This window comes from Myotis yumanensis, unplaced genomic scaffold (assembly GCF_028538775.1).
Source record: "Myotis yumanensis isolate MYYU_CA2020_CCGP unplaced genomic scaffold, mMyoYum1.0.hap1 SCAF_8, whole genome shotgun sequence".
Taxonomy (NCBI): domain Eukaryota; kingdom Metazoa; phylum Chordata; class Mammalia; order Chiroptera; family Vespertilionidae; genus Myotis; species Myotis yumanensis.
In genome coordinates, this window is record NW_027223759.1 from 31108783 (window position 1) to 31136399 (window position 27617).

Genomic DNA, 27617 nt, shown 5'->3' on the forward strand with positions numbered 1-27617 from the left:
CCCTTTATAATAATGAAGGCAAAAGGTTCTCTAAGCTGTTTAGTTCCAGAAGGTGAGCTCACCAGTTATGGAGTTTGCAACTAAAGGTCCTCATCAATCCTTTGTGGATAGCATAGAAAAATTTTGAAAGGCAATCTGCAGACTCTTCACATCCTGGCTTTCAGAAGAACCTGAGAAGTCATCTTGTATAGCCCCCTTCTCATACATGGATACCTTGCATTGCATTTAGATTTATTTGCCCCAGAAATTTTTCTCTTTTGACTTCTTTTAAGTTTATGAAATATCCTCAAACCATCACCACGTCATGGCTAGGGAGTACTGCCATGGCTTGCTGTGTCAGTGGTCAACTTTTGTGTTTGATTGCATAACCAAATACCACACAATTAGAAGACGTCAGAGTTTGAGTTGTCCCTCTTACCCAGCAACTCAATCAGTGTTTTCACCAAAGTCAGGGAATTTGCTTTCCCCAACTAAAAGATGGAGTTTGTTGTGTGGCCACAAGGTGATCTAAGCCAAGTTATTTCTCAGCTATGGAGTCTGTCTCTAAAATTCAGTGGGACCAAACTAAGGCTAGGGCCCGCATCCTGGCTGGCTGTGCTGCCAAAAGTGAGGCCCATCACAGCTGGGGACATCTGGACAGCAGAAAGTCCCATTCTCTCGGGTCTCTACATTGGATTACCCTTTCTGAGCTCCCAGAGTACTGTTTTCTATCTCTCTAAGGCTCATGTTGCTGAGAAGACTGGCCACATGGTCAAGAGGGTGATCCAAGCAAGATCATCATGTTCCCGTCGTGTTGGCTGGATGGAAACCTGTCTACGGGATGGGAAATCCCACTTTCATCGTATCTTTTAGTGTGTCTTTTAGGTTTTGCTTCTTTTATCATCTACCTTTGTTCACCAAATGTATTAATTTACTGAAGGATCGATTTAATTTTTTTGGCTGTTAGGACCATTCCCAAGAGATTGTGGTCTTCTTCAGGCTCATTGTTTTCAGTTCAATATGGCCTTAGAACCATGGTGGCAGGGTGACTTTCTTATTAAAGGTGGGAAATACATTAGTAGAATCATGGTGTGCAGAGTGAAGGAGGTGACAGCATGAGAAGTGAATATGGCATATTCAATTAATGTTGCTTTGCTGCTTAAAACTCACCAGTGGTTTCCCATTGCACTTGAAATAAAATCTATATGCTTCTTCCTGCCCCACAGGACATCTCCCATTGTGGCCCCATCTACCTCAGTAGCCTCCTGGCTTCCAATTCTCCCTTATTTCCAGTCTTCTATTTCTTATGTATACCATGCTTGCTCCCATCTTTTACCCTTTGCTCTGGTTATTCTCCTGCCTGCGATGCTCTCCCTCACGCCATTATGTGACGTGGTCCTTTTTAGACATATGTCTCAATTTATTTACTTAAAGAAACCTCCCTAACTAAATCTGAGATGGACCTAGACATTTTTATCACCTCACCCTAATTTTATTTACTTTAAAGTCCTTTTTACTATGTTAAGTAATCTTATCACTTATTTGCTTACTGTCCTCTCTCCCCCACTATAATGTGAGCTCCACAAGGGAAGGGATCTTGTCAATCTTGTTGACTTGTATGTACCCAGAGCCTAGAAAAGTACCTGCCACATAGTAGGAGCTTACTAAGTATTTGTTGGTGGCTAATTGAATGAATGAAGATGGTCATTAGAAACACGTTTGAAGTAGATGGTGAGGATTATGAGGTGACTCAGAGCTAGCCATGTGGTTATTTAGCCTGAAGGAGAGAAGATCTAGGGAGCCTTGTGCTATCTAAATATTCAAAGCTGGTGCTATCCCAAAAGCAGAGCTCAGCCCTACTGGAAGAGGTCTTCCCTGTCACTGTTTCTCTTAGCCAGGTTGCTGTCCTCTGAGGAGATGGCCTTGTTCTGGGGAGCCCAATGAGGTAGAACTGCACCAATAAGTGGAAATTTAGGGAGATGTATTTTGTCTTCAAAGGGGGGAATTTTTAAAAAATAATTCTTTATTGTTGAAAGTATAATATATGTCCCCTTTTTTCCAAAGGAGGAGCTTTTTTCTTGTTGTTATCTGAGGAAGAAGTAGACTGTGCTGGGAAGTAGTGATTTCTAAGTTGCCTGAGGCATACAAGAATAGGTTGGACACCCTGTGGGAGGACCAGGTGTGGGGACTGCAGGCTTATACCATAGGTGGTGGAGATTTGTGTTTTGGAAAGAGTACAGTGTGGAGAATGGGTTTGAGAAATGGCAGGAAGATCCATAAGGAGGTTGTTAGATTTTCCTTCAGAGAAACGCTGGTGGCCCTGGCCAAGATGGGGATGGTGGGCAGAGGAGAGACAGGCAGTCTGGAGAGGCATTGGGAGGTAGATTTCAGAGTACTTGGTGGATGCAGGTGGAGGCAGGCCCAGGTTTCCTCTAGGTTTGGGCAGTGCTGCTTTAGTGGAGGTGATTCCACTTCCTGGGTGGAGAATAGGAAAAGAAAAGGTTGCGCTGGGGGTGTAAGTGTGAGGTACCTGTAAAACAGCTAAGTGGCAGTTCCTAGTAGACCCTTGTACATGTCATTCTGGAACTGGTGGCACAGAATGAGGAGACGGAAGCACAGAGATGATGCTTGAACTCATGGGAGTGGATGAGACAGTCCAGGAAGAGAGAGCAGAATGCGAAAAGAAGGTGGCCCAGGCAGAGCTTAGAGGCATATGTACATGGAAGGGATAGGAGAGGAAGAGGAACCTAAGAAGGAGCGCCACAGTGTTGGACACCCAGAGTGGGGCCCGTAGCCAACGGAAGTGGGTCTCAGCAAGGGAGAAATCACCACAGCCTCAGATGCCCTAGAAGATCAGGCCAAGTCAGGCCTAAAAAGGTTTGAATTTAGTGACACACAAGCCGTTAGTGACCTGGAAAATTGCAATTATTTTTGCTAGTGAAATACACTTAACAGCATTGTTCCCCTACACTCTGGATTAAAAGGAGTGTCCTACTGGGTCAAGAAGAGCCTCTGTCACCACAGTCCAATCTTAGCAGTGGATAAAGGTGAGATCAAGTGACCCAGGTCTGAAAGGCCCTGGTCTCACCCTTTGCAAGGCAGGGGAAGCATGATATTCCCACCTGTAATAAGACAGTCACCCTGCCACCAGCTAAAGATGACTGTAAGCTAGAAGTTTAGAAAGGGATTGTTGGATCTCAAGGGCTTTAGTTAAGTAGAACTAGAGTTGACAGCTTAGTGGTTACTCTAGAATCAGGCCCTGCTACAAGTGGCCAAGGAGATTGGCAGTGGGAACCAAAAAGCATCTGCAGGGTCAGAGATGTGACTGTGTACAAGGCTGAGAAAATTCCTGACAGAACTTATGAATCCATAGCAAGAATGTGGCTTCTATGGAATCAGAAGATGTAGAGAGGCATTTCTAACTGTGGTCCACTGAGACGAAAAATTGGGTTTATCATGTCCTAAAGTTATGGTGACATTAGCGAGGGTGAGGGGTGGTAATAAAAGGAGGAAAGGCTCTAAATTTGAATCCAGCTTTATTACTTACCAGCCAGGTAAACCTGGACAAGTGACTTGGAACCTCTCTGAGCCTCAGATGTTCCATCTGTGAAATATGGTGTACATGGCTATTGCCAAAGCTACATTAATGTGTGTGGAGACCCTGGCACAAAGGAGACATTAAACAAATGGTCACTGCTGCTGTCCTTGTTATCATTTTTGTGATCATCAATGTCAACATTGCATTTATGTTGTTATAAATTATAAAACACTAGACATGTTCTCATTGAAGTAAAAACAGATTTCAGCTCAACTTGCTCCCATGCAGTAAGGTTTTGTAACTGTCCTCTTTCATAGCATTAGTAACATTATATTGTCACCACATTGGTATATCTGCCAACCACCTTAGGCTGTGAGCTCCTCTAATGGAGGGATTACCTCTTACAGAGGTCCGGTGCTGAAATAAACTATGGCTCTATTTCTGAGTGTCATGCATCTATGTAAGGAAGTGGTTTCTCATGACCAAAGCTCTTCAGAAATGGAGCAGTGGCTTCAAAATGTGAGCTCCACCCGCTTGAGACTGTGTCAGGGGCCACCTGGCAGGCACACGGGGGGAACAGCTGAATGGCTGAAAGACTGGTGTAGAAGATGGTTCTTAAGCCCCTGCTTTAGGTTTTGTTAGTGTTTTAATTAGATGAAGCAGTTATGATATCTTCTCAGGTTCATTCAGAGGAGCATTTGTATTCACTTAAGTCTATGGGCCCTGTGCAGAGTTTGCCAGGCATGGCTGGCCTGGGGACTCTTCCTCCCTCTCCTTCCACAGCTCTTCAGTATTCACAGTACTCACCTTAGCCCCAGGAGATGAAATGTTTTAATGTAAAGAAAAAAATTTAAAGAATACTTTTATATGGAAGATGGTATTTTTTAAAACATCAAATTTGGCCTAAATGTTTTGGCAGCATATATTATATAATCTTTTGGATTTATATTTTCTCTTTCATAGAATAAAAACTACAGTACAACTACCTCAAGAGTTCTGCAAGTTCACATTATGTAAATATATGTAATAAAATATTTACTTATGGTTTCCATTAAAAATGTCCAAAGGAGAGAATACAAGAGCTTCTCTTTACTGGTTTTAGAGGCTCTCCTGGGAATTCTGAGTGAAATTTAAGCCTCTCAAATATGTTTTGATTGGCCTCCTTCATATTTTATCTCCTGTAATGAACTCTTTGTCAGTTTGTCAATTTTGACTAAGGACAGAAAGTTCATGTGTAGTAACAACACACAGACTGAATTTAAGATTATGGTTTATATCATGATGTAATAATCCTCTCTCTTTTCCTTTAGTCAATATTTACCTGTTAGGCCAATATATTATAATTCTCACTTCAAAAGAAGACACTTTGTTTTACCTTCTTCAAGTGTTGGTTTTAGATACTTGTAATATCAAAATTGGAAGTTGAGCTGTCTGAGACTCTTGGCCACATTCTCTTGGGGTTGAGTTTCTCGATCATCGCAGGGCAGGTTTCACTGTTCCCCATGACCCAACAACACAGCTGTATGGCTCTCAGAATGAGGCAGCTGAACTTTGAGCCACACTGGTTTCTCTCAGCTTTCCAGACAGTCCTTTCTCCTCTGTGGGGAATTGGTCTGTTATCCCATAGCAGCCAGGATCTCTTAGGTGGACTTAGGTTTTCTCTAATGTGTTAATGTTAAAGGACTGGGCAGGAAAACCCAGTGAATGTCCAGTAGGAGGATGGTCTCTGAGTGAAGAATGCTTTTCCTCCCCTGAACCCCTTAACTACCACATGTTTAAATGTTTTTCCATTTTAAAAACTGAGGGAAGAATCATCCCCCAGTGAAGAAGGAATAGGAGGACAATAAATAGCTATAAGATTTTCAGATAAATGTGTGAGACCTTATCCAGGTAACAGAGAAGCAAGTTTGTGATATGTTAGCAAACTCTTCTAAGTCAACTTGGGTATCAATCAGGATTCTTTCTTTTTTGGGGCTTATAAACAACAAACATTTATTTCTTACAGTTCTGCAGGCTGGGAAGTCCAAGATCCAAGTGCCAACACATTTAGTGTCTATGAGAGTCTGCTTCCTAGTTCATAGATAGTGGTCTTCTCACTGTGACCTCACACGGTGGAGGACTCAAGTCAGGATTATGTCAGTGAGGTCACCATGACCGAATTATTCATGAATTGCCAAGTCCACAGGTAGTTTAGTTGCTAGTTCAACTGGATCCTGGAGTTCAAATGAGGTCATCATGATTTCTCCCTTTATTTCTTAGACCTCTTATTTACTATATTGGCATGATTATGTGACAAAGAAATTTCCTTGGCAACTCTGGACTTAACAATGGACCTTACTGTCTCTGGATTCTGAGAGAGACACTTTTTCCTGAAGTCCAAATTCAGTCCCTGAAAACAGACTCAGAATAGACCTACGTGAGTCATATACCTATGCCTAACCCAGTAACTGTGAACAGGGATGAGGTATAATAGAATTACATCAAGTATATATTTAAATTTAAACATTCACTTTTGTGCTCATATTATTAATATACTTCTGTCTGCACACATCTACACATTGATTTTACATGTGTGCTCTTTTTCATATTCTGTTCATTTTGTGCATTTTCATATATATATGGAAATGTGTTTGTATGTGTAATTACATATACTACATTTGATAGATGATTTATAGGATTTTCAAGAGTAAATCTTAAATGCATAACCTCACTGGTCCCCAGCCTAGCTTTAGATGAAATTCCATTCGCCTGAATCATCTGACCATCTCTGGTGGAACTGATAGGGAAGGCAGTGCCTGTTGAAAAACAGCTCCACCAGTAAAGGAAAGGGCAGTTCTAAAAGGAAAACAAGTAGGGTCTTTTGCCAAAAGGGAAAAAGCAACTGGCAAATCAATTGTTGATTTATTCACTCAACAGGTATTGCTGAGTGCCTACTGTGTGTCAGGCATTCTTCTAGGCACTGGGCCTACACAAGTGAACTTTACACCAAATGCCCTTCCTTTCCGGAGCTTACGCTGTAGGGAGAGCGACAGACATTGGAGTAACCCAGTGCAGATATGCTGTGATGTCTGGTAGAGATGAGACCTCTGAAGAGCGGTCATGGCAAGCATCTTCAGTTATGGGTTGGGTGTTTTAACAGTGCAGCTGGAGGAAACAGGGCAGAGAACCTCTTCTTGTTCTGGGATACTCTTCAGTTAGCCCTTATAAGGTAAGAAGGATCTTGATAGGCAAGTCCTGTTGAGTTATCTCAAGTGTAAAAAAAGCACAAGCCAGGCCAGCATCTGAGTGGGATGGAGTAAGACACGTTCTGGGAATGGGAAGAAATTTGCCATGACAGCTGCGTATAGAGCGTGTGGAGGTTAAGGTCATAAGGCTGGTGTGGTAGATTGGGTGAGACCATGCAAGAACAAGAGTAGCAGGCTAGGGAGTGGCATCACCAGATCCATGATTATGAAGATGACTAGAAACAGTATGGAAGGTTGGGTAAGAGGCTGCCTGCGTCAAGGGAGGAAGGCCAGCTGTGGGATTGAAAGCAGGCTCTTGTCAGATAGACAGGACGGCAGAGCTTTCAGAGGCAGAGTCTGCAGGATTTGGGGACCAACTTGCTTCTACTGACCTAAAGGACTTGTTCATCATCTAAAATGAGTCTTCCTTTGCAAGTCTACTGATGTTTTGTCAAAGACAAGAAGCCTTTAGAAATGGGAAACACACCCAGCTGTCATGGCTCAGTGGTTGAGTATTTAACTATGAACCAGTAGGTCACAGTTCAGTTCCTGGTCAGAGCATATGCCTGGGTTGCGGACTTGATTCCCAATGTGGGACATGCAGGAGGCAGCTGATCAATGGTTTTCTTTCATCATTGATGTTTCCATCTCTCTCTCCATCTCCTTTCCTCTCTGAAATCAGTAAAAATATTTTTTTTAAAAGAGAGAAGTGCGAAACATATTGTGAAAATGGTTAATGTTTGTTCAGGATAAAAATCTCATCGAGTAACAACAGTGAAGTTATGGGAGTAGGTAGAGTGCCCATCGACACTGGAAAGGGCCCCCAGTGGCCTCTGAGAGTGACATGTGTTCTTGGGAAGAGTTTCCGGGAGGGATTGCTGTTGCCTTCCAGACCAGGCTGATGGACCTTCTTGTGCCTTTCTTTACAGGCAACACCTATGAAGTGGGAGTTCACATTGCCGACGTCAGTTACTTTGTCCCTGAGGGCTCCGAATTGGATCAAGTGGCTGCTCAGAGAGCTACGAGTGTCTACTTGGTTCAGAAGGTAAAAATCAGTCTCTAGTTTCTTGGATTGAAAAATGTGCTTCTTCCCTTCTTTTAAATTTTTTTTTTATTTCTCTTTAAACAAAAAATTCCTGAGGAACAGCAACCTTGTCTGAACATCTTTTCTCACATCTAATAAGGTTTTTTTTTTTAATATATTTTATTGATTTTTTACAGAGAGGAAGGGAGAGAGATAGAGAGTTAGAAACATCGATGAGAGAGAAACATCGATCAGCCGCCTCCTGCACATCCCCTACTGAGAATGTGCCCGCAACCCAGGTACATGCCCTTGACCGGAATCGAACCTGGGACCCTTTAGTCCGCAGGCCGACGCTCTATCCACTGAGCCAAACCGGTTTTGGTGAAGGTTTTTTTTAAAAAAAAGTTTTCCCTGGAAAAATACTTGTCCTCTATTATTGCATGTTTTCCTGTTAGGCCCTTATATATTCAAGAGGAATGAAATTAAAGAGATAGGAAGGCAAAACACAGATATTCATCTCCAGCCTTCATACAGGCCCTGCCACGTAAGTAATGCAGATAAGTAGTCAGCTTCAGCAAGAAATGAGGAAAAATAACTGCTTGCAAACTATCATTCCAAACAAAGCAGGGCTCAGCAAACTCAGCCACAGCAGCCACCATTTTTATAAACTTTTATTGTAACACAGTCACACCCATTCACTTATGTAATATCTATTAAATGATCATACTATAGAAGAATGGAATGAAAGTTTACTACTAGTCTTTTAAGAAAAAGTTTTTTGTACTTTTTAAATAGATTTTAAAATTGATTTTTAGAGAGAGAGGAAGGCACCCTACTGGGATTGAGCCTGCAACCTGGGCATGTGCCTTGACTGGGATTTAAAGATCAACCGAAGGACTTGTATGCACCCATATAACCATAACTAATGGACATAAGACACTGGGGGGTAAGGGAGGGCAGGGGTTTGTCAAGGGCGGGGGGGAAAAAAGGACACTTATGTAATACCCTTTGTAATACTTTAAGCGAAAAATAAAAAAAATTAAAAAAATGAAGGAAGTGCTGTAGAAAGAGGTAAAACCACTTGTCCAAGATTTCCAGATTTGGAAAACTGTAGAATGGGGAATAAAATGTAGGTTTAGCTAGTTATAAATGTCATTTGTAGTTATTAATTTTTTAAGAATATATTTTTCAAAATAAAAAACATTTTTGCTGTAAAAAAAAAAATAAATAAACTGGCAACCTTTTGTTGCACTGGACTCAACCAACTGAGCCACACCTCCCAGGGTGTTTTGACTCCTGTTCTAAAGGGTGGAGCTCATCTGCCCCTGCCCTGCCCTTTACAAGATACCCTGGATTCTCAGAGATGGAAAAGCAAAGGGAGCCAAGGATATACCATCTGCCTAGTCTTGATTCTGCCATTCCTGATGAGGCACTGAGTCTATAGGCCTCCTTTAACAACTATTCAATGGGCACCAGTGTCTTCCCGGCACTGCTCTTGGCCCTGGGGGCGGTGATGAATAAAAGACCATATGTGAGTTATTTCTACCCCCTTACTGAAGCTCATGAATTCTTCCAGGTTCTTTTCTCCTCCATTCATCTGCTTATTTGGTTATATCACGACTTTCACTTCCTTAGCTTCCTTAAATCCTATGGTCCAGTTTTAGATTGGTACCTATACTAGCTTGAACTTTCCCTCCTCCCATGCCCTCAGGACATGACTTCTGGTGTTTTCTCTTTGAATACACTAAGGTGAGAGGTATATTCCCACCATCCACCCACTCACATGTACATGGGAGTTGGGAACCTTTTACCTAGGAAGAGGATACAACAGCCCAGTCTCCCTCCACTGCCTAATCTGATTTTCAGCTCCCATTGCCAGCACACCTGTGTGCCTACACAGCTGGCAAAAGGAAAAGCCAGGCTATAAGCACTACCCTCAAAAGCAGCATGTCTTGGTAGGCCACTGTGGTTCTGGCTACCACCCCTCTAACTTCTGGGGAAATTCACTGTGCTGCCTACCCCAGATTGAAGCATTTAGATGGATAACTATAGGTTTGAGAAAACCACCTACATAGGGGTTCTGAAGAGGCCCTTTAAAGCCCTGATCTTTATGAACATCTTGGCACAAGCATTAAGACATGTCTGTAGGACAGCATTCCCCTTCTCTTAGTTATTGCTGACCTCTCTCTTTATTATCACCCCTTTAAAACTAGGGCTTGAAAAATGTGTATTCCTGGCCAACTGAGCCTCCATTTCCTGCTGTTCCCCAGAATGGGTTGGCCCTTTTATGGACATGCTGTCTAGACCCAGGCAGAGCAGTCCACCAGAGATCCATGTGCTGCTAATCCTAGAGATGTCACACCCCTAGGGTCCTAGGAATCAGACCACCTGCTCTTGTTATGCCTGGTCCCTGGCCATAGGGAAGGATGAGTATCATCCTGACAATGCTAACTGTGGTAGTGCATCTTTTTAGAAGCCAGTGTTCTCCTGGGTTCTGAAAATTGTCCCTGACTACTTCATGTCCATGCTTATAGTTGGCCCTGTGGCATCACCTCCATACCCACCCCTCCCCATCACACTATTGCCAAGGATATACCATCTGTGCCCATATCACAAATGTATAATTACCCTGGAACCCAAGGCTTGTAAGACTACCCAGCTATTATAGTATATAGTCAGCCCTCTGTATCCACTGATTTTGTATCCCTGGATCCAACCAACTACATATTTAAAACATTCGGGGGGGAAAAACAGTTATGTTATTGCTGACATGTACTATGTAGTTAGTCCTGTGATGGTTACGTCTGTACTAAACATGTACAGACTTTTTTTCTTGTTATTCCCCAAACAATACAGTATAACAACTATTTACATAGCATTTACATTGTATTAGGGATTATAAGTAATCTAGAGATGAGTTAAAGGTTGTGCATGGGTTCTATGCAAATGCTACATACAACATTTTATATAAGAGACTTGAGCATTTTCGGATTTTGGTATCTGTGGGAATTGTCCTGAAACCCGTCCCCCATGGATTCTGAGGGATGTCTGTACTTCCTTTCAAGTCTGAAACCAAGGCTTCCTAAAATAGAGACGTCAACTGTGTCAAGGGTTTCTCAGCCTCTCTGTCTTTGCTGTGGAGCCCACTTCTGCCAGGACTTCTGTTGCTTCAATACAGCCATCATGGAAAGTTCCCATGATTCCTACAGACCCAAGACTTAATGTAGCTCTGCTCTGGTGCACAGGATTGGGTCATCCCCACCTCAGCCTTAGTGGGCATCATCTGTGACATGTGGAAGATGGACTTTCAAACATACCTCTGCCACGTCCAATAAACCTAATGTCATTTGACCTTTGAGTGCCCCAGCCGCGTGCTAGCAATGCATGGACTACATTTACTATAGCCTCAGGTTGGAGATGTCTCATCCACATCCCCTGCCCGAAAATGCAGGACCTCTTAGGAAAGGGAGATGAGACTTCAAAATCACTTTTATCTACAAAACTATAATGTTATGATGGAAAGAGAAATAAAAGTAGCAATCTCTTTACAGACCACATAAAAGTGCATAAAAGAAATGTTCTCCCCACATAGAAAAGCTTAACTGTGATCTTCAAATTCAAATATTTAGGAATTTTTGTCACAATGTGAGGTTCTTCTAAGCAGGTGTCTTTCTCTTATCTAACTGCTGCATTCTCTTTTTGTAACCAGGAATTTTGTTTCAAAATTAGAAAATGATGAAACAAAATTGGGTTAAATAACTAAGCATGTTTTCTGTTCTCTTTGATTTCCTGATTGTCACAGTTCTAGAATTTATTGTTGGGACTCTGCTCCTAAGCTCTGAAAGCAGGAGCTGGGTGGAGGAAGGGCCATCGTGCCTCTGAATGGCTGCGGGCTCCTGCCGCCTGCCGGCACTGCCCCAGCTTGGCAGGAGCGAGTGGCGCCGGCCTACAACCTTGGACAGCAGCAGCTGTGCCTCCGGATTCCTTGGAACCACAACTCTGACCTTTCTTCCTACTCGTTTTTGTTTCTTAAAGGACTGTGTCCAGGAACTCTTCTGCTGTTTTCACTTTACTTTGCCTATAAAGGTCTTCTTAAAAGCTGGATGAGCTGCGTTCCTCCTCCTCAGATCCTCTGCTCTCTCACTTGGCAGAATCATTGTCCCAACTCCATCAGATGGGGGAGGGAATATGTGTGGTGGGGGCAGGGGTGCCGGTTATTTTCCCACCTGGAGGGAATGTGGCACTAATCGTGTTCATTCAGTGCTACTGACCTGTGAGTGACTAATGTCAGATTGCAATCTAAGCTTGATGGGGCAGCATGCAAGGCAGCAGATCTGGGTCCAAATACTGTCCTACTGCCTTCTAAATGAAATTCTTTTTGTTGGGACGTTATTCACAGAAATAAGTATTTGGTTATTCTTGTTAACACTAGGGTTCACTCAGGAGGAAAGATAAATTTAAATATCGTCCATTTAAATCCCTTGAAAAAAACACCTTTTTTTCTTTTTTAACAAAAGATATAACACCTTTAAAAAAAAAAAAAGATATCTGTTAGGCTGGGGACTATTTGCCCTAACTTGGGCCTGTCCTTCTCAGAAGGACATGCCATCTACCCAGTTAATGTTTCCCACTGTCTTCTCTGAGAGAGAAATATAATGTAATTGTAAAATTTAAGGTAATTCTTTTAAATAAGTGAATTGAGTTTTAAAAGTAAAAGAAAACCTAAACAGTTGAAACCTAAACCAAAAATTTCTGCCTATTGGCCCAAGCACTTGTGTTATTTTAGGTGTGAAACAGCTCAAATGAAAGTTCGCCCATAAATCTCTACGATATTTTATTGGTACTGCTTTATAATAGAGATCAAAGATTGGGATTGGAAGCCTGTCTTAATGTGGAGTCCAAAGAGTTTTAAGATGTTCCTTTCTGACCCCAGCAGGTTGTCAGAATGTTGATGTTTTGTTAATGTCAAACTGTGCAACACAGAGTTGATCAAATTCGAAATTCAAGGAAGTGTTGATGTGAAAAAGAAAATTCTTTAAACAGAGATGTTGGTTGGCAAGTGAATTATCTCTGTCTTTTAAGTTGCTTATGTGTGCGAGTTGGGAGCTAGCTGAGTGCACCTCATTGTTAAAACCTCGAAGTCCTCAGGAGAAAATTCACCACGTTCTCAGGCTCAGACAGCCAGTGGGCACTGAAGGTGTGAGGGAAGTTTGGGAGCCAGCAGTGGCCTGAGCCGAGGGGGACAGAAGAGCCCTCTACAGCCCCTCCCAGTTCTGGGCAACCCAGTTGTTGACAGCTGACTTCCTTCAGCTATTGTAGCCCCTTGTCACTGCTTGTCACCTCCTGTTCCTCTTTGCCTAGCTGATTGATTCCTCCCCTCTGTGGCCCTTTCTGTTGGTCACAGGGCTGTCCTGGCTAACCCATTGCTGAACTTGGCCAGCCTACCCGCTGTGGCTTTCGCAGATGTTTCTGCTCTCTGAGGCTAATATAAGATTTTATAGTCTTGTTGGTACCCCCACCCAGCTGCCTTGGGCAGTGGTGTATTTACCTAAATGATCAATTTCTCTCAGCTCTCTTAAGCTCTAGTCCAGAATGCTTAGAAAGTCAGTATCCTATCTTCACTGTCCCTTTTTATCCATGACCACCTTTTAAGCTCTGCCCTGACCCAGCTTTGATCCTGACTTTGAAACATGCTTAAGAAGATTTAGCACCCTTTAATCCCCTTTCCTTTCCTGCTGCCTGAGGTGCTACTAGTCTTCATCCAGTTAGCATTTATCAAGTTCCAGTGTGTGCCAGGTGCCAGGCTTATGAAAATGGCAGAGATGCTTATCTTACCCTGGGAAGTCCTAGGAGGGGAGCATGTAACAAACAGTTACAATGCACTGGGCTACCTGTACTCCCAAGGTGAGGAAGTACTATAGAGAAGAGAGGTTTTATTTGCCCTGTTTGGTGGTAAGAGAGGAGCTTCCATAACAGCCAAGAAGGTATTATAAAGCTATTGATTTTTTTGAGCAGTGCTTCAAATTATGAGTAGAAAATTTCTACGTAGACAAAAGTGTATGGAGAGGGCATTCTAGACCGAGGCTAGGAAAAGCATGGAACTTTTCAGGGAACAGTATGTAGTTTAGAATTGCTGGGGTGTATGTTGCAAGGGGTGCCAAGAGATGAAGCTACAGAGAGGCCTGGAATGGTGGGCTAAAGAGGTTGGGCTTCATTTTGAGGGCAAGCAGGGAAGTGACATGATCTTTTTTTATTAAGATACGCAATCCCCTTAGAAACTATGTGGTTGAAGAACAGTGAGGCTACAGTTATCAGTACCAGATCCCTTTCCCTCAGTTGTGACCCCTGGAGGCTTTGAGTGACCCTCCACAGAATCATAGAGTCTACTGATGTGCTGGCATCCAGCTGGAGCCCAGGAAAAGTAGAGCAATAGATGTCTGCAGCCTGTGGCTAAAATGGACATCCTGAGCACGGAGTGTTTCATATTTGCCTCCAAATTGCCTCCCCTCCAAATCTAGCAGTCCATCTCACACAACTAAGAGTGGGGTGAGGCAGATGGGAAAGCTCAGCTTCCACTGTGACTTTGCTGTCTCCTTAGAGGAGGGATCCCGGTGTTGTACCCATTGCTCCTGGAGAGCCCTGGGCCACACGTGACCTGGGCCATGACCAGGCTTGATCGCAGACTTCTCAGAGCCCTCCTTTATTAACAGGATGAATAAAAAAAAAATCAAATTACTGAATTTAGCTCATCAACTGTCGGGGAAGGTAAAAGCAATGTATCCTAATAGAAGTGGGATTGCAGATTATCATTGGGTGGAGTTTATTAAGAAGATGTAGAAATCTGGAGACTAATAAAGAAATCTCATCTAGAATAATTTCCACTCCAGAACTCTGCTGCTCGGTTAGGAGACTATTGGAAAATATCCCAAGAGAGACAAAGGTGTCAACACTTTACCAGTGGAGATGGAGAGGGAAACACTCATTTGAGAGAGATTTAGAAGGTAAGACCTACCAGACCTGAATACTGGTGGGATGTAGCGGGAAGAGGAGAGTGGAGGAATCACGAGGTAATACCTAGTTGTGGGGTGTGTGTGTTTGTGTGTGTGTGTGTGTGTGTGTGTGTTGTTTGCTTGCTTATTTAACTGGGATAAGGTGCTGCTCTAAACTGAGAAAGAAAATATAGACACAGGAACAGGTGAAGGGATGAAAATGCTGACCTTTGTCTTCTACATGTAAAGTTGAAGTGGGCATGGAATATCCAAATCAGGGTGTGCAAAGGGCAGTGTAATAGAGGGGTCTGGAGCTACCAGGAGAAGAAAGGCAGGGCTAGAGATGGGGATGTAGGTGGGACTCATGTATCAGTGGTCATGCACACCCAGGGGTAAAGGGTCTCCTTGGGGAGAATGTGCAGAGAGAGAATGGAAAGCAAAGCCCAGAGAGAGAGAGGAGCACCAGGGTTGAGGGAGCCTGGGAAGGAGAAGAGACCCATAAAGACCAATACAGAGGAGCGTCTGAGTATCCACTAGTTCTGTGTTTCAAAATATACATAGACCTATAATATGTAATATTTTACCTGACATATAGTTGTTTATGTGTGCACTGAAAAAAGACAAAAGTTCTGTACCAACATGTTACCATTGTTTATTCTCTAAAGCATGGGGCCTCAGAATTTTTGTGTTCTCATGTTTTGGTTTGTTGTCACCTAAAATTTCTACAGTGAACATATAATTTTTGCAATTTTAAAATGTCATATTGCCTTGAGATGTGAAAGGAAGCTGGAAATGAAAACAGGAAGCGAAACTGTTTTGAGAAGTGAAGGGAGGGCTCAGGGAGGGGGAGAGCTAGACTGAGGAGGTCAGTGTTGTCTATTGTTGCTAAAATTGGCCTTGTATATGGTCTATAGGAAAGATATGACACCGGCAGAACAGGTAGCTGATTGAGAAGAGCGTTGGCGGGAGGGGTGGATCAAACGCCCAGACAGAGGCCAGGCTTTAGACAAGGAGGACGCTTGTGAGGTGTCAGGGAACTGAGGCACTCAGGTGAAGTTAGAGGGGGTGGAGTCTGGAGAAACTGGTGAAGGAAAGAGCTGGAAGGATGCTTGGGAACAGGTGAGTCTGACGTGCTCACCTTCTCTGTGAAGAAGAGTTGAGGTTTTCTGCTGAGAATGAGGCAGAAGACAGTTGGGCAGGAGGTTTGAGGAGCGTAATGAAGTTTTGGGATAGAGCCTGAGGGGCATAGAGGAAGGAACTAAGCAATGTAAGTGAAAGACTGCCAGCCTCCACTGGGTGGGAGCTAAGGCTGGTTCAGTGGTGCACCTGACACAGTCCAGTGATTTCCTCCATCACCACTCAGCTGTGAATGGCAGAAGCAGGAAAAGCAGATTATAAGCTTAACTATGGGTCTGTAGACTTGGGACAGTGAAAGTGAGCAAGTTTGAGAACTTTGAAAGAAATAGCCACGTGGTCCATACTGAGTAGTGAAGCTAATGGGGACAGGCAGGACTCAACTGCGGACACTTCACAGGGATGCATAAGCATCTCCACGATGCTAATGACAACTAGCAGTTTCTCAACTCCTGCAGAGACCTTTCTTCTCTTTCTAGTTACACATCGTGTTCTGCGTGTACCACCCCTGCCTCAGAGTCTCTCCAGGTACCAGGGCAGATCTCACGCAGCCGATGAATGTGCATGGGGCACTGTGCTGTTGTCCGGGCAGGTCTTCCCTGAAATAACAGGATTGTATTTAAAGCAGCTTATCAGGAGCAGCTGCCAGTCTCCCCAGCCCCATCTCCCAGGGGGATCCCTGCTGTGCTCTGTTCTTGATACATGTGCCTCATGTCGTAGAGCACATTCCCAGTGACCTCAGCAGAAGTCAGGCCCAATTTATGAAAGGCATGACATGCCAAACCACAGATGTGATTGTGGTTTACTCATTTTCCTTTCAAAGACCTAGAAATAACCATTTATTTACAAAACTATGTGGACATAAAGACTGTTTTCTCTGAATTCCATCTGAATTCTGCCCTACGAAATTTTATTAAAAGGAATACTCTTTAAAATTTAAAGATAATTATACTACATGAAAAGTTTTGATGTTTAGCTTCTTCCTGAGCACTTAGGTTCTTTGGCAGCACATTGTAGTGTGAATATTAAAATGTCATCTTCTGTATAAGATACAGGAGACCAAGCAGTGCTTATCTATAACCAGGGCAGCCGCTGTGTGTGCCCATTGTTTTTAGGGGAGAGTAGCCAAAACAGCTTATCTTATACTTAAACTACTACCTGCCTGTGAAAATCTTTTGTAAAGATGTTTAAGTAGAAGTCTGCCATGTATTTCATAAAATTCTTCTCTGATGCAGTAAACAGTAAACATAGAAAAAAACAGGCCATTCATTTCCTGAGCAAAAGTCATTCATTCATTCAACCAGAAGTGCCTGCTGTGTGCCTGGTGCTGGATAGAGAGACGGGAACAGGAGCTGGAGCTGGTCTTCATTCCTAAAGATTGCATGGTCTAGTAGCAGGGAGAGGCACATAAAGAAGCAATTAGGATGAGTGTGTGAAGGGCTACAGAAGTACTGTGGAAGAGCAGGAAGGATGGAGTAAGTGACAGGCATTCAGGACTGCCTCTAGTCCTTTTTGAAAGAATGGGGGTGGGGTGGGGGAGTACACAGAACATAGTCCACATTCCACCTGGGGGAATCTGTATAATCTTTTTAGAAATGGTGATGAGTTGAATCTTAAAGGATGTGTAAAAGTTGGCCAGATGCCAAATATCCATACAGGTATTCCAGAAAGAGGGAACAAGAGCTAGAGCAGTGAGCAGGCCTGGCAGGTGAAGGGGTGTACAGTGAGCAAGTCAGTGTGGCTCTGATTGGGGTGTGGAGGGGAACACCAGGGCAAAGACTGAGGGAAGGCTGAGCCATATGCCCAAAGACCCAGTAGACCGTGGGATGGCCAGGGAGCTGACTTTTATTGGGCACCTTCAATATTGTTTTACTAATAAGAAAACTGAGACTCAGAGAACTAGACTAGCTTGCCCAACTTGTACAGGATTAAACCTCAAGTCTATCTTTGCTCTTTTTTCCTGCATTGTGCCGATGATGAACCTGGACATCACGCTATTGGTTAATGATTTTCAGACAATTTGCAAATACAATCTTAACCCCAAACTCTGATATATAGTGTTACCTGAACAGACCTGGTTAATATCTTCACAGTACCATGTACGATTGCTATAAGTAAAAAGCTGACATCAGAACATTACTATTAATGAAAACGCATATTGTATTTGGATTTCACCAGTTTTTGCACTATTGCCTTCTTTCTGTTCCAAGGTCCAGTTCAGGGTACCACATTGCATTTAGTTGCAATAACTTTCTTTTGACAAGCACTAATACATGAAGTCAGGAGTTGTGCTGCATTCTCAAATACTCAGTTTTGTGATTCACAATCAGATACTGCCTTGTACACTTAGAAGAAATCCTAACTAGCAGGGTGAGCAGCCTGCTACCAAATACAGTTGGTATAATTATCTGATAATGCAGCCCAAAGAAGAATCCAAGAATCCACCCCAACAAACTCGATTTGGCCTGTCTTACTCAGCTTGGGCTGTCATACAAAATATCAAAGAGGGGACTTAAACAACTCACATTTATTTTTTCATAGCTCCAGATGCTAGAAGTCCCAGAAGAAGATGTCAGCCAATTTGGTCCTACTGTGGACTCTTCCTGGCTTATAGTGTTACCTGAATACTATTTTCATAGGCAGCTAGCTAGTACTTTAAGTATAACATAAGCTGAACAGATCTGGTTGTATTTATTAACATAAATTTCTTCCATATTTAAATGTATGGCACTTAGGAAACCTACTAATAAAAACAGTGGCTTTCTTTTTAATAAACTCTTTTATTTTAAAATAATTTTAGATTTACAACGAAGTTGCAATGACATTACAGAGGGGGTCCATGCTCAGTGTCCTTACTTGGCCTTTTGTGTATGTGCAGGGTAGGGGGGAGTTTATCTCTTTCTATAGGATCAGGGACCCACCCTTAAGACCTTATTTAACCTTGATTACCTCCTAAAGACCTCACCTCCAAATACAGTCAAATTGAGGGTTAGGGCTTCAACATGAAATTGGGGATGGGAGACACAATTCAGTCTATAGCATAGTCCAAAGGCTGAAATTATGTAAAATCTTTACAATTCAATCATGGCACAATATAGTACTGAAACTTTCTCCATTTTGTTCGATATTTTTATGCAAGTAAAAATGTATTACTTTGTACAACACTTGATACATACAAGAAAAAAATTTAGATTACATTTTAATATTCATTAAATACTAGTAAGTTAAAATATAGTGTTATCTGAACAGATGGTATAAAAGTAATGATGAGAAAAAATTTCAAAGTGGTTATCTTATAAAAGCTGTTACCAGACATTTGCAGGTGGTCATTAGATTGTACATAGGTGTTAAGAAGATATGGCATCCTTTAGAATAATTAGTTGTTACTGGTATGGGCTGTGAGTTCTAGAATGTACTTTTCCATACCAAGGTTATTTACTGTACTGAAATGGTACAAGTACAGACACTTTACACAGAATAAGAAAACACTGGGGTTTGTTTTGCCTTTGCTGACATAGAAACTTAACTAGCTAACTTTATATCAACTAGTGCATAGTTGCCCCTCTTACTGTCACTCCAGTTACTTCACACAGGTTAGCATGTTACCTGTACTTCGCTGCAAATCAAGTAGGTCTGCAGTGTGTTGAACAAATGGCCATTGATGCTCTGTTTTTAGTTTGGGTGGTGGGGTGAATGGTAATGCCATTAATCCAGAAAACTGGGAAAAGGAATAGATTCAATGGAAGGAGGGAGAGAGTTTGAAATATCTCTAGGAAATTGGGTAGAGACATTCAAATCATCTCTGGAATTTTAGAGAAAATAAGTAATATTCTAGAATAGCTGTAAGTCATCATTTGAAAGTAAATTGAAGAGATCTATTTTTTAATTAAAGAGGGTATACCATTGTATCAGTTAAGGGATAGAAAGATCAGTAAAGGGAAGAAATAATTTGGGCTTAAAACACTGCAAAATGAGTGACTAGTAGACTACAATGTTCATCTAGAGAACCTGTATTTAAGAACCTTTCAGGATAAGCCAGTCAAAGAAAGACAAGTATCACATGATCTCACTTATACGTGGAATCCAATGAGCAAAATACACTGACGAACAAAACAGAAAAAGAAAAAAAAGAACCTTTCAGGGATATTTCATTGGAATATCTATTAATGTTCCAACATGTGATTTGATCAGTTGTGTTATTTTCAATTACTAACGCATTGATTCAGTAATTTTACTTGGATGAAATTCTGTTATACTCAGTCCTTAGATTCTTTTTATTGTCCCCAGCTTTATTGAAGAATCATTGACAAATGTAATTATATGTATTTAAAGTGTACAGTGTTATGATTTCATATACATATACATTGTGAAATGATTGCCCAAGTCAAGATAATTAAGACATCTATCACCTCATGTAATTAACTCTTTTTTGTGTATATGGTGAGAGGACACTTAAGACCTCTCAAAAAAAAAAAAAAGATCTGCTCTCAGCAAATTTCAAGTATACAGTATCTTATTAGTAACTGTAGTCACCATGCTGTACCTTAGATCCTCAGAATGTATTCATCTTATAACTAAAAGTATGTAACCTTTGACCAGCATCTCTCTATTCCCATCTTACCCACCAACCCCCCACCTCCAGCCCCTGGCAACCACCATTCTACTCTCTGTTTCTGTTTCTATGAAATGGGCTTTTTTTTTTTTAAGATTTAACATATATATGATACCATACAGTACTTGTATTTCTCTGTCTGACTTATTTCATTTAGCATTATGCCCTCCAAGTTCATCCATGTTATCACAAATGGCAGGATTTCCTTCCAACAGCCAAATAATATTCCTGTGTGTGTGTGTGTGTATGTGTGTGTGTGTGTGTGTGTATGTAGTTTACATTTTTTAGCCATTCATTTGAGACACACACACACACACACACACACACACGTATATCACATATTTTAATCTATTCATTCATCAGTGGACACTTGGGTTGTTTCCATGTCTTGGCTATTATGAATAATACTGTAATGAACATGTGCCGGGGCTGACCGGCAGACCCTGAGTGACGGGTGAACGGATAGCTCTGACACACTTTTCTGTGAAAGAGAGGGCTAAGGCACTACTTGGCTATCACCACCAAATAGCCCTGTTCGCCTGCCTTCTTTGGCTTTTATTGTCATAACAGCTTGAACTAAAATCAATCTCTAGATACAATCAACAAGGTAAGCATCCTTGAGAAAGCACATGCTTCTACAAGGTCGAGTCTAAAAGACTAAACAGATCCCTTAGTAAAACACCCGGGGGATTTGACTTGTTTGGAAAAGTCAAGGTAGGAGCTGCTGCCTTTGGCAAGGTCCCCCCAGAGGCCCCCGACCTTTCGGAGAATCCTCCTTACAGACATTCCAACCAAGTCCCGTGCTTCTCCACAAACATGGGAATGCAGATATCTCTTAGAAGTATGGGTTCCATTTCCTTCTAATATATACCTAAAAGTGGGATTGCTGGATCATATGGTATTTCTATTTTTAATTTTTTGAGGAACCTTCATACTGTTTTCCATAGCAGCTGTATCAATTTACATTCCCACCAACAATGTACAAGGGATTCCTTTCCTCTACATCTTCACCAACATTTGCTATCTGTTGTCTTTTTTTATAATAGCCACCATAACAGATGTGAGGTGATATAGAAATAAAGAAAGCAATCCCACTTACATTAACATCAAAAACAATAAAATACTTAGGAATAAACTTAAGGAGATGAAAGACCTATACACTGAAAACTGTAAGACTAATTTTTGGCAAGGGTGCCAAGAACACACAATGGGGAAAGGATAGTCTTTTTCAATAAAAGTTGGGCAAATTGTATAGCCTCATGCAAAAGACCCCTGACTTACACTATGCATAAAAACAAACTCAAAATGAATTAAAGACTTAAAGAGTAAGACCTTGGGTTTTTAAGTATATAGTTCAACTGAAATAGTTATATCCTAAAGTACAAGTCATTCTTGACTCTAAACTTTAGAGTCTAAAGCTTCAGTTTTAGTATATAGTAAAATGTAGTTGTTTTTCATTGCTCTAATGTATTTTTTCCCTGCTACCAATTCTTACCTTTTATTTCACATTCCTGTTTGACTTTAGAAGCTCATGGAAAAGTATCAGATAGTGTGGTCTTTCTGATAGTCTTTGGGGGAAAGAGCTGCCTCCATCTTCAGCTCTCCCTGGAAGCTCAAGCTGTTCATCAAAACTCTGCTGTCTGGGATGTTTCTAAGGCTGTGTAAACTGTGGATTGGAGAAAGGTGCTCACAGGTCTGTTCTCTATTTGCAGGTGATCCCCATGCTTCCCAGGGCATTGTGTGAGGAACTGTGCAGCCTCAATCCCATGACTGACAAACTGACCTTCTCTGTGATCTGGACGCTGACTTCGGAGGGCAAGGTAACAACTTAGACTTGTGTCCATTCCACTCAGTGAGTCCCTGGTAAGTTCCTACTGTATGCCTCGCACTGGGCTGGAGTCCCATGGTGGTAGATGATGATGATATAGGAACAGCCACTATAGAGAAGAACATATAAGAGCTGCTGCCTCTGGAAAGCTCAGTCTGTTTATTTACTTACTTACTTTCCTTCCTCACCTGCAAATGAGCACACAAGAGTAATGGCTGCTTCCCACATAATAGCCAGAATGAGATTTGAAGATGAATCTGAGTTGTGCCTTGTTTAGAATCCTCCTGTGGCTTCCCATTCTTTCCCATTGCAAGGCCTCCAGGGCCTCCCACTCCTGTTGACTCATTTTCATCAGACAGCAGTGGCCACAGCAGACCCACCCAGCAGAGCAAGGAGTCCCCCACCCTCTCTGCAGATACAAAACAAAACACAACATCCAGTCCAGAGCCCAAGGCCAGAAGCACAGGGAGGTGTGTCCTCAAGCCAAGGCCGTTGGAAAGTCAGTGGGACAGGATGTGCAGGGAGCCCTGTCTGCCATCATCTGATCTGATGGAGGCTCTCCCTATCTCTCCAGGTTACTGGAAAACAGGTGGGTGAGACCTTGGCAGTTCTCAGAGGTTTGTGGCTGTTCCTGGGAAATGTTGCCCAATACCTGCCCTGCCACTTCCAGGATTTCTTTATCTACAAGAACTTCTATCCCACTCACTGGGCTTTGTGAGGGGGAAGGGAGCAGAGAGATTGTCCATAGAAGTCGGTTTAAAAATTCTAGTGAAACTCCTTCACCAAAGTCCTATGTGGTTGGAGGTCTCTGATGTATCATTGCCAAATATATTCTCTCATACAGTGGGCTCCCTTTGCGTTTTGTTGATGGTTTCTTTTGCTGTGCAGAAGAGACGGTCTTGACTCCATTGTATGCTCTTGCCTCCTTTGTCAAATATTAATTGAGCATAATGGCTTGGGTCGATTTCTGGGGTCTCTGTTCTATTCCATTGGTCTATATGCCCACTCTTGTGCCAGTACCAGGCTGTTTTGATTATGGTGGCTGTGTAGTATAACTTGAAATCTGGTATTGTGATTCCTCCAACTTTGTTTTTCTTTCTCAAGATTGCTGCAGTTATTTGGGGGCTTTTTTATTCCATTTAATTTTTGGAGTATTTGTTCTAGCTCTGTGAAGTATGCTGTTGGTATTTTAATAGAGATTGCATTGAATCTGTAGATTGTCTTGGGTAGTATGGACATTTTAATGATGTTGATGCTACCAATCCATGTATACAGTATATTCTTCCACTTGTTTATATCTTCTATCTTTTTTTCAACATCCTTTTGTTTTCTGAGAACAGGTCTTTTACCTCCTTGGTTAAGTTTATTCCTAAGTATCTTAATTTTTTTGTTGCAGTGGAAAATGGGACTTTTTTTTTTTTAGTTTCTCTAAGAATTCATTATTGGTGTATAAAAAAGCCATCAATTTTGGGGTGTTGATTTTGTATCCTCCTACATTGCCAGATTCATTTATTAAGTATAGTAGTTTTTTGGTGGATTTTTTTAGGGTTTTCTATGTACAATATCATATCATTTGCGAATAATGAGAATTTTACTTCCTCCTTTCCAATTTGGATGTCTTTTATTTCTTCTTCTTGTTTGATCGCCGTGGCTAGGACTTCCAGTACTATGTTGAATAAGCATGGTGAAAGCGGACATCCCTGTCTTGTTCCTTTTCTTAGGGGAAATGTTTTTAGTTTTTGCCTGTTGAGTATGCTGTTCACTGTAGGTTTGTCATATATGGCCTTTATCATGTTGAGATAAGCTCCCTCTATTCACACTTTGCTGAGGGTTTTTCCAAAATGGGTGTTGGGCCCTAGCCAGTTTGGCTCAGTGGATAAAGTGTCGGCCTGTGGACTGAAGGGTCCTGGGTTTGATTCTGGTCAAGGGCACATACCCGGGTTTGCGGGCTTGATCCCCAGTAAGGGGTGTACAGGAGGAGCCAATCAATGATTCTCTCTCATCGCCCATAATTCTTACAGCCCATAGGGACTTCTTTCCCCAGCTCTGGGCCCCTGGGTTGGGGGTCTGGTATGGGGCTGGGATCCCTTGCTCCTCCAGGTGGCCTCTGCAGAGGAAATCTCCCTCCTGATTAAAGAAGCGGTACACCCGGGTGCCGGACCAGCCCGTTCCGGGCCTCCGCACCTCCTACCAGTCTCAATGTGCTTTCTTCTTTACCTCTCTAGTTGTAGTACTTCCACTCAACCAGTTTTCCTGCGGTTCTTGATGATAGTTGTTCTGTATTTTGGTTGTAATTTTGATGTGGTTGTGGAAGGCAGCAGGTATAGGCATTTACCTATGCCGCCATCTTGGTTCTCTAATGACCTTCATTTTGAAGTCTGTTGGTATGAGTATTGCTACTTCAGCTATTTTTTCTTTGCCATTTGCATGGAAATTTTTTTCCATTCCTTCACTCTCATCCTGTGTGTGTCTTTTGTTCTGAGGTGGATCTCTTGTAGACAGTATATATATATATTTTGCATCATGTTTTTTTATCCATTCACCTACCCTATATCTTTTGATTGGAACATTTAATCCATTTACACTTAAGGTTATTATTGGTAGGTATTTGTTTATTGCCATTTTAATTCTGTATGTCTAGTTTTCTCTCTCTATTTCTTCTTCTCATTACAGCAGTCCCTTTAACATTTCTTGTAATGCTGGCTTAGTGGTGATGAACTCCTTTAGCTTTTTTTTTTTTGTCCAGGAAGCTCTTTATGACCATCTATTTTGAATGATAGCTTTGCTGGATATAATAATCTTGGTTTCAGATCCTTGCTTTCCATTACCTTGAGTAGTTCATGTCATTCCCTTCTGGCCTGTAGAGTTTCTGATGAGAAGTCATGTGTCAGCTTTATGGGAACTCCTTTGTAGGTAACAGTTTTCTTTTTTCTTGCTGCCTTTAAGATCCTCTCTTTGTCTTTAATTTTTGGCATTTTAATTATGATGTGTCTAGGTGTGGGCCTGTTGGGGTTCTTCTTGCTTAGGGTCCTCTCTGCCTCCTGTATTTGTGTGACTTTTTCCTTTACCAGGTTAGGGAAGTTTTCTTCAAACACATTCTCTATCCCTTTCTCCCTTTCTGCCTCTTCTGGCACACCTGCTATTCTAATATTGTTACATTTCACATTGTACCACAGCTCCCTTAAGCTGTCCTGTTTTTTAATTGTTTATTCTTTTTGGTACTCTATGATTTTTTCAACCCTGTCTTCTAATTCACTGATTCAGTCCTCAGCTTCCCCTAATCTGCTGTGTATTCCTTCCAATGTGTTCTTTATTTGTGCTATCTCATTCTTTTTTTCTAACTGTTCTTTTTTCATAGTTGCTATAACTTTTCTCATGCTGTTGAGCATCTTTACCATCATTATTCTGAAGTCTGTTTCAGATAAATTTCTTATCTCCATTTCATTTTTATTTCTTCTTCTGGAGAATTCTCTTGTTCTTTCATTTGTGGGTTGTCTCTTTGTTTCCTCATTTTGGTACCTGTTTGGGTTTGTGACTATGTATTAGGTAGATCTGCTACACCTCTCAATCTCTAGTGCAGGATGGTGTCAAATATTGTTTCTGACTAATTAGATCAGGCAAAGACTCAAAGTCTCCAGAGACTGCCTCTGGCTGCAGACTGATAGGATTCCTCTTGATGTGCCCTCAGGCAATCATCCACCTGTGTGGCAAGTTTTTTTCAGCAGGATGGGGTAATTGTTTCTGCCTGGAGGCTAATTGTTATTCTCAGTCTTGTAAGGGGCAAGGTTCTTTCCAATAGAGTGGGTCAGCTGTCTTCCCCCCGGGCAACGCTGTATGCGATCACCTGCTTGAGAAAGATTTCCTCTGCTGTGTGAGGGAATGGCTCAGCACAAGAAACTGGGGTGTCTGCCTTCTGATCCAGAGCCTTTGATCCTGGTGTCTGCTCACCCAGCTCCATCCACTCTGCTGTTCCTCTGTTGGAGCACAAGATGGATGGCTCCACAGGGACTTTTATGCATTGGCCCTTTAAGAGGGTGCCTGAATTTCCAGCCATCTCTCTCTGGCAGACAGCCACCCCAATGTTTTTCACAGACAGATCTTATGTGGATACCCTTCTCAGTTCTGGTGTTCTCTGCCGTGGGGCCCACCTCGGGAATTAGACCCCAGAGTTCTCAGTGGCAACCCCCACAGCTGAGATTTCTCTCCAGAACTTCAGCTGCTGTCTATGGGGGCTTGGTCAGCCCTTTCTGCCCCTCCTACCAGCCTCTATGCCGTCTCCACTTTTCGTTCTCGGTTATCAGGGTTCTCCAACGTGTCTCCATTGATTATTCAGTAAGTTTTTCTGTATTTTAGTTGTAATTCCAGTTTGGATCTATGAGCATGTCTGTGCAGCATCCATTTACTCCACCACCATTTTTAATTTCCTGCCCTTGTGTTTTTGTTATTAGCTTCTGCTGTCCATTTAAAAGGCAAGACAGACCCTAAGCTTTTAGAAACAAGTACTTGTTTCTTATCTATTAGGTGAAGGAAGCAGTTGTGTAAGCAAAGTCACTTGGGGAAGCTTAGTGCAGTTGATAGGGTGTAAGTGAAGGTGAATGTGGATTGGCAGTGGCAGGAGGAGCAGCAGACCTTGTTTGAAGGATGAGATTCAGGGGAAAGGTGGCGACTTTGGAATCAAACTATGGGGAGCCACAAGTGTCAGTCACTAGTGAATTGTAGGTGTAGGGTTCCTCTGAAGTGTCATGAGAAAAGTGACTTTTAGAAAGATTAGTGCTGCATCATTGTGTGGGATGCCTGGCAATTTAAAGATGAATTAGATTTGCACAAGGTAGTTCCATAAGCAAGGCAAAGGTGATGAAACCACAGAATGAGAACAGAGAAGTGAAGAATGTCAGCAAGCATTCCCTAAATAGAGGGAATAAATGAGACAAATAAATGAAAGGTGACTCTAGGAAAAACTAGTTCCCTCCCCCAAACAGAAACAACTGTAAACTCTCAAAAATGGAGTAATGATTAAGTAAGCCATGGTTCCAACTCAGTGGAATGTTATGCAATTACTAAAGTTGTTACAGAGACCATGTAAGAACATGGGAAATGTGTATGCTGTAAAATTAAATGAAAGAAAAAAAGATATTTAATTATAAAGAGGTTCCAAATAAAGATGGAGGATCAAGTACCCACATTTGCTTTCATTCCCTCCCAAAACCTCACTTAAAACAACAGTGAAGAGATTTTTTTAAAGACATAAACCCACAAGGACAAAGAGAATGGGAGAGGAGACAACGGCAA

At 42.0% G+C, this 27617-nt stretch overlaps 1 protein-coding gene across 6 annotated transcripts in view; it reads left to right on the top strand.

Moving 5' to 3' along the window:
- DIS3L2 (DIS3 like 3'-5' exoribonuclease 2) overlaps positions 1 to 27617 on the top strand; it is a 309482-nt gene that overhangs the window by 196055 nt on the left and 85810 nt on the right. For all 6 annotated transcript variants that reach the window (XM_070422394.1, XM_070422395.1, XM_070422398.1 and 3 more), the window contains 2 exons: positions 7671 to 7786; positions 22213 to 22320. In XM_070422394.1, coding sequence (XP_070278495.1) covers positions 7671 to 7786; positions 22213 to 22320 — 224 coding nt within the window. The remainder of the gene's footprint in view (positions 1 to 7670; positions 7787 to 22212; positions 22321 to 27617) is intronic.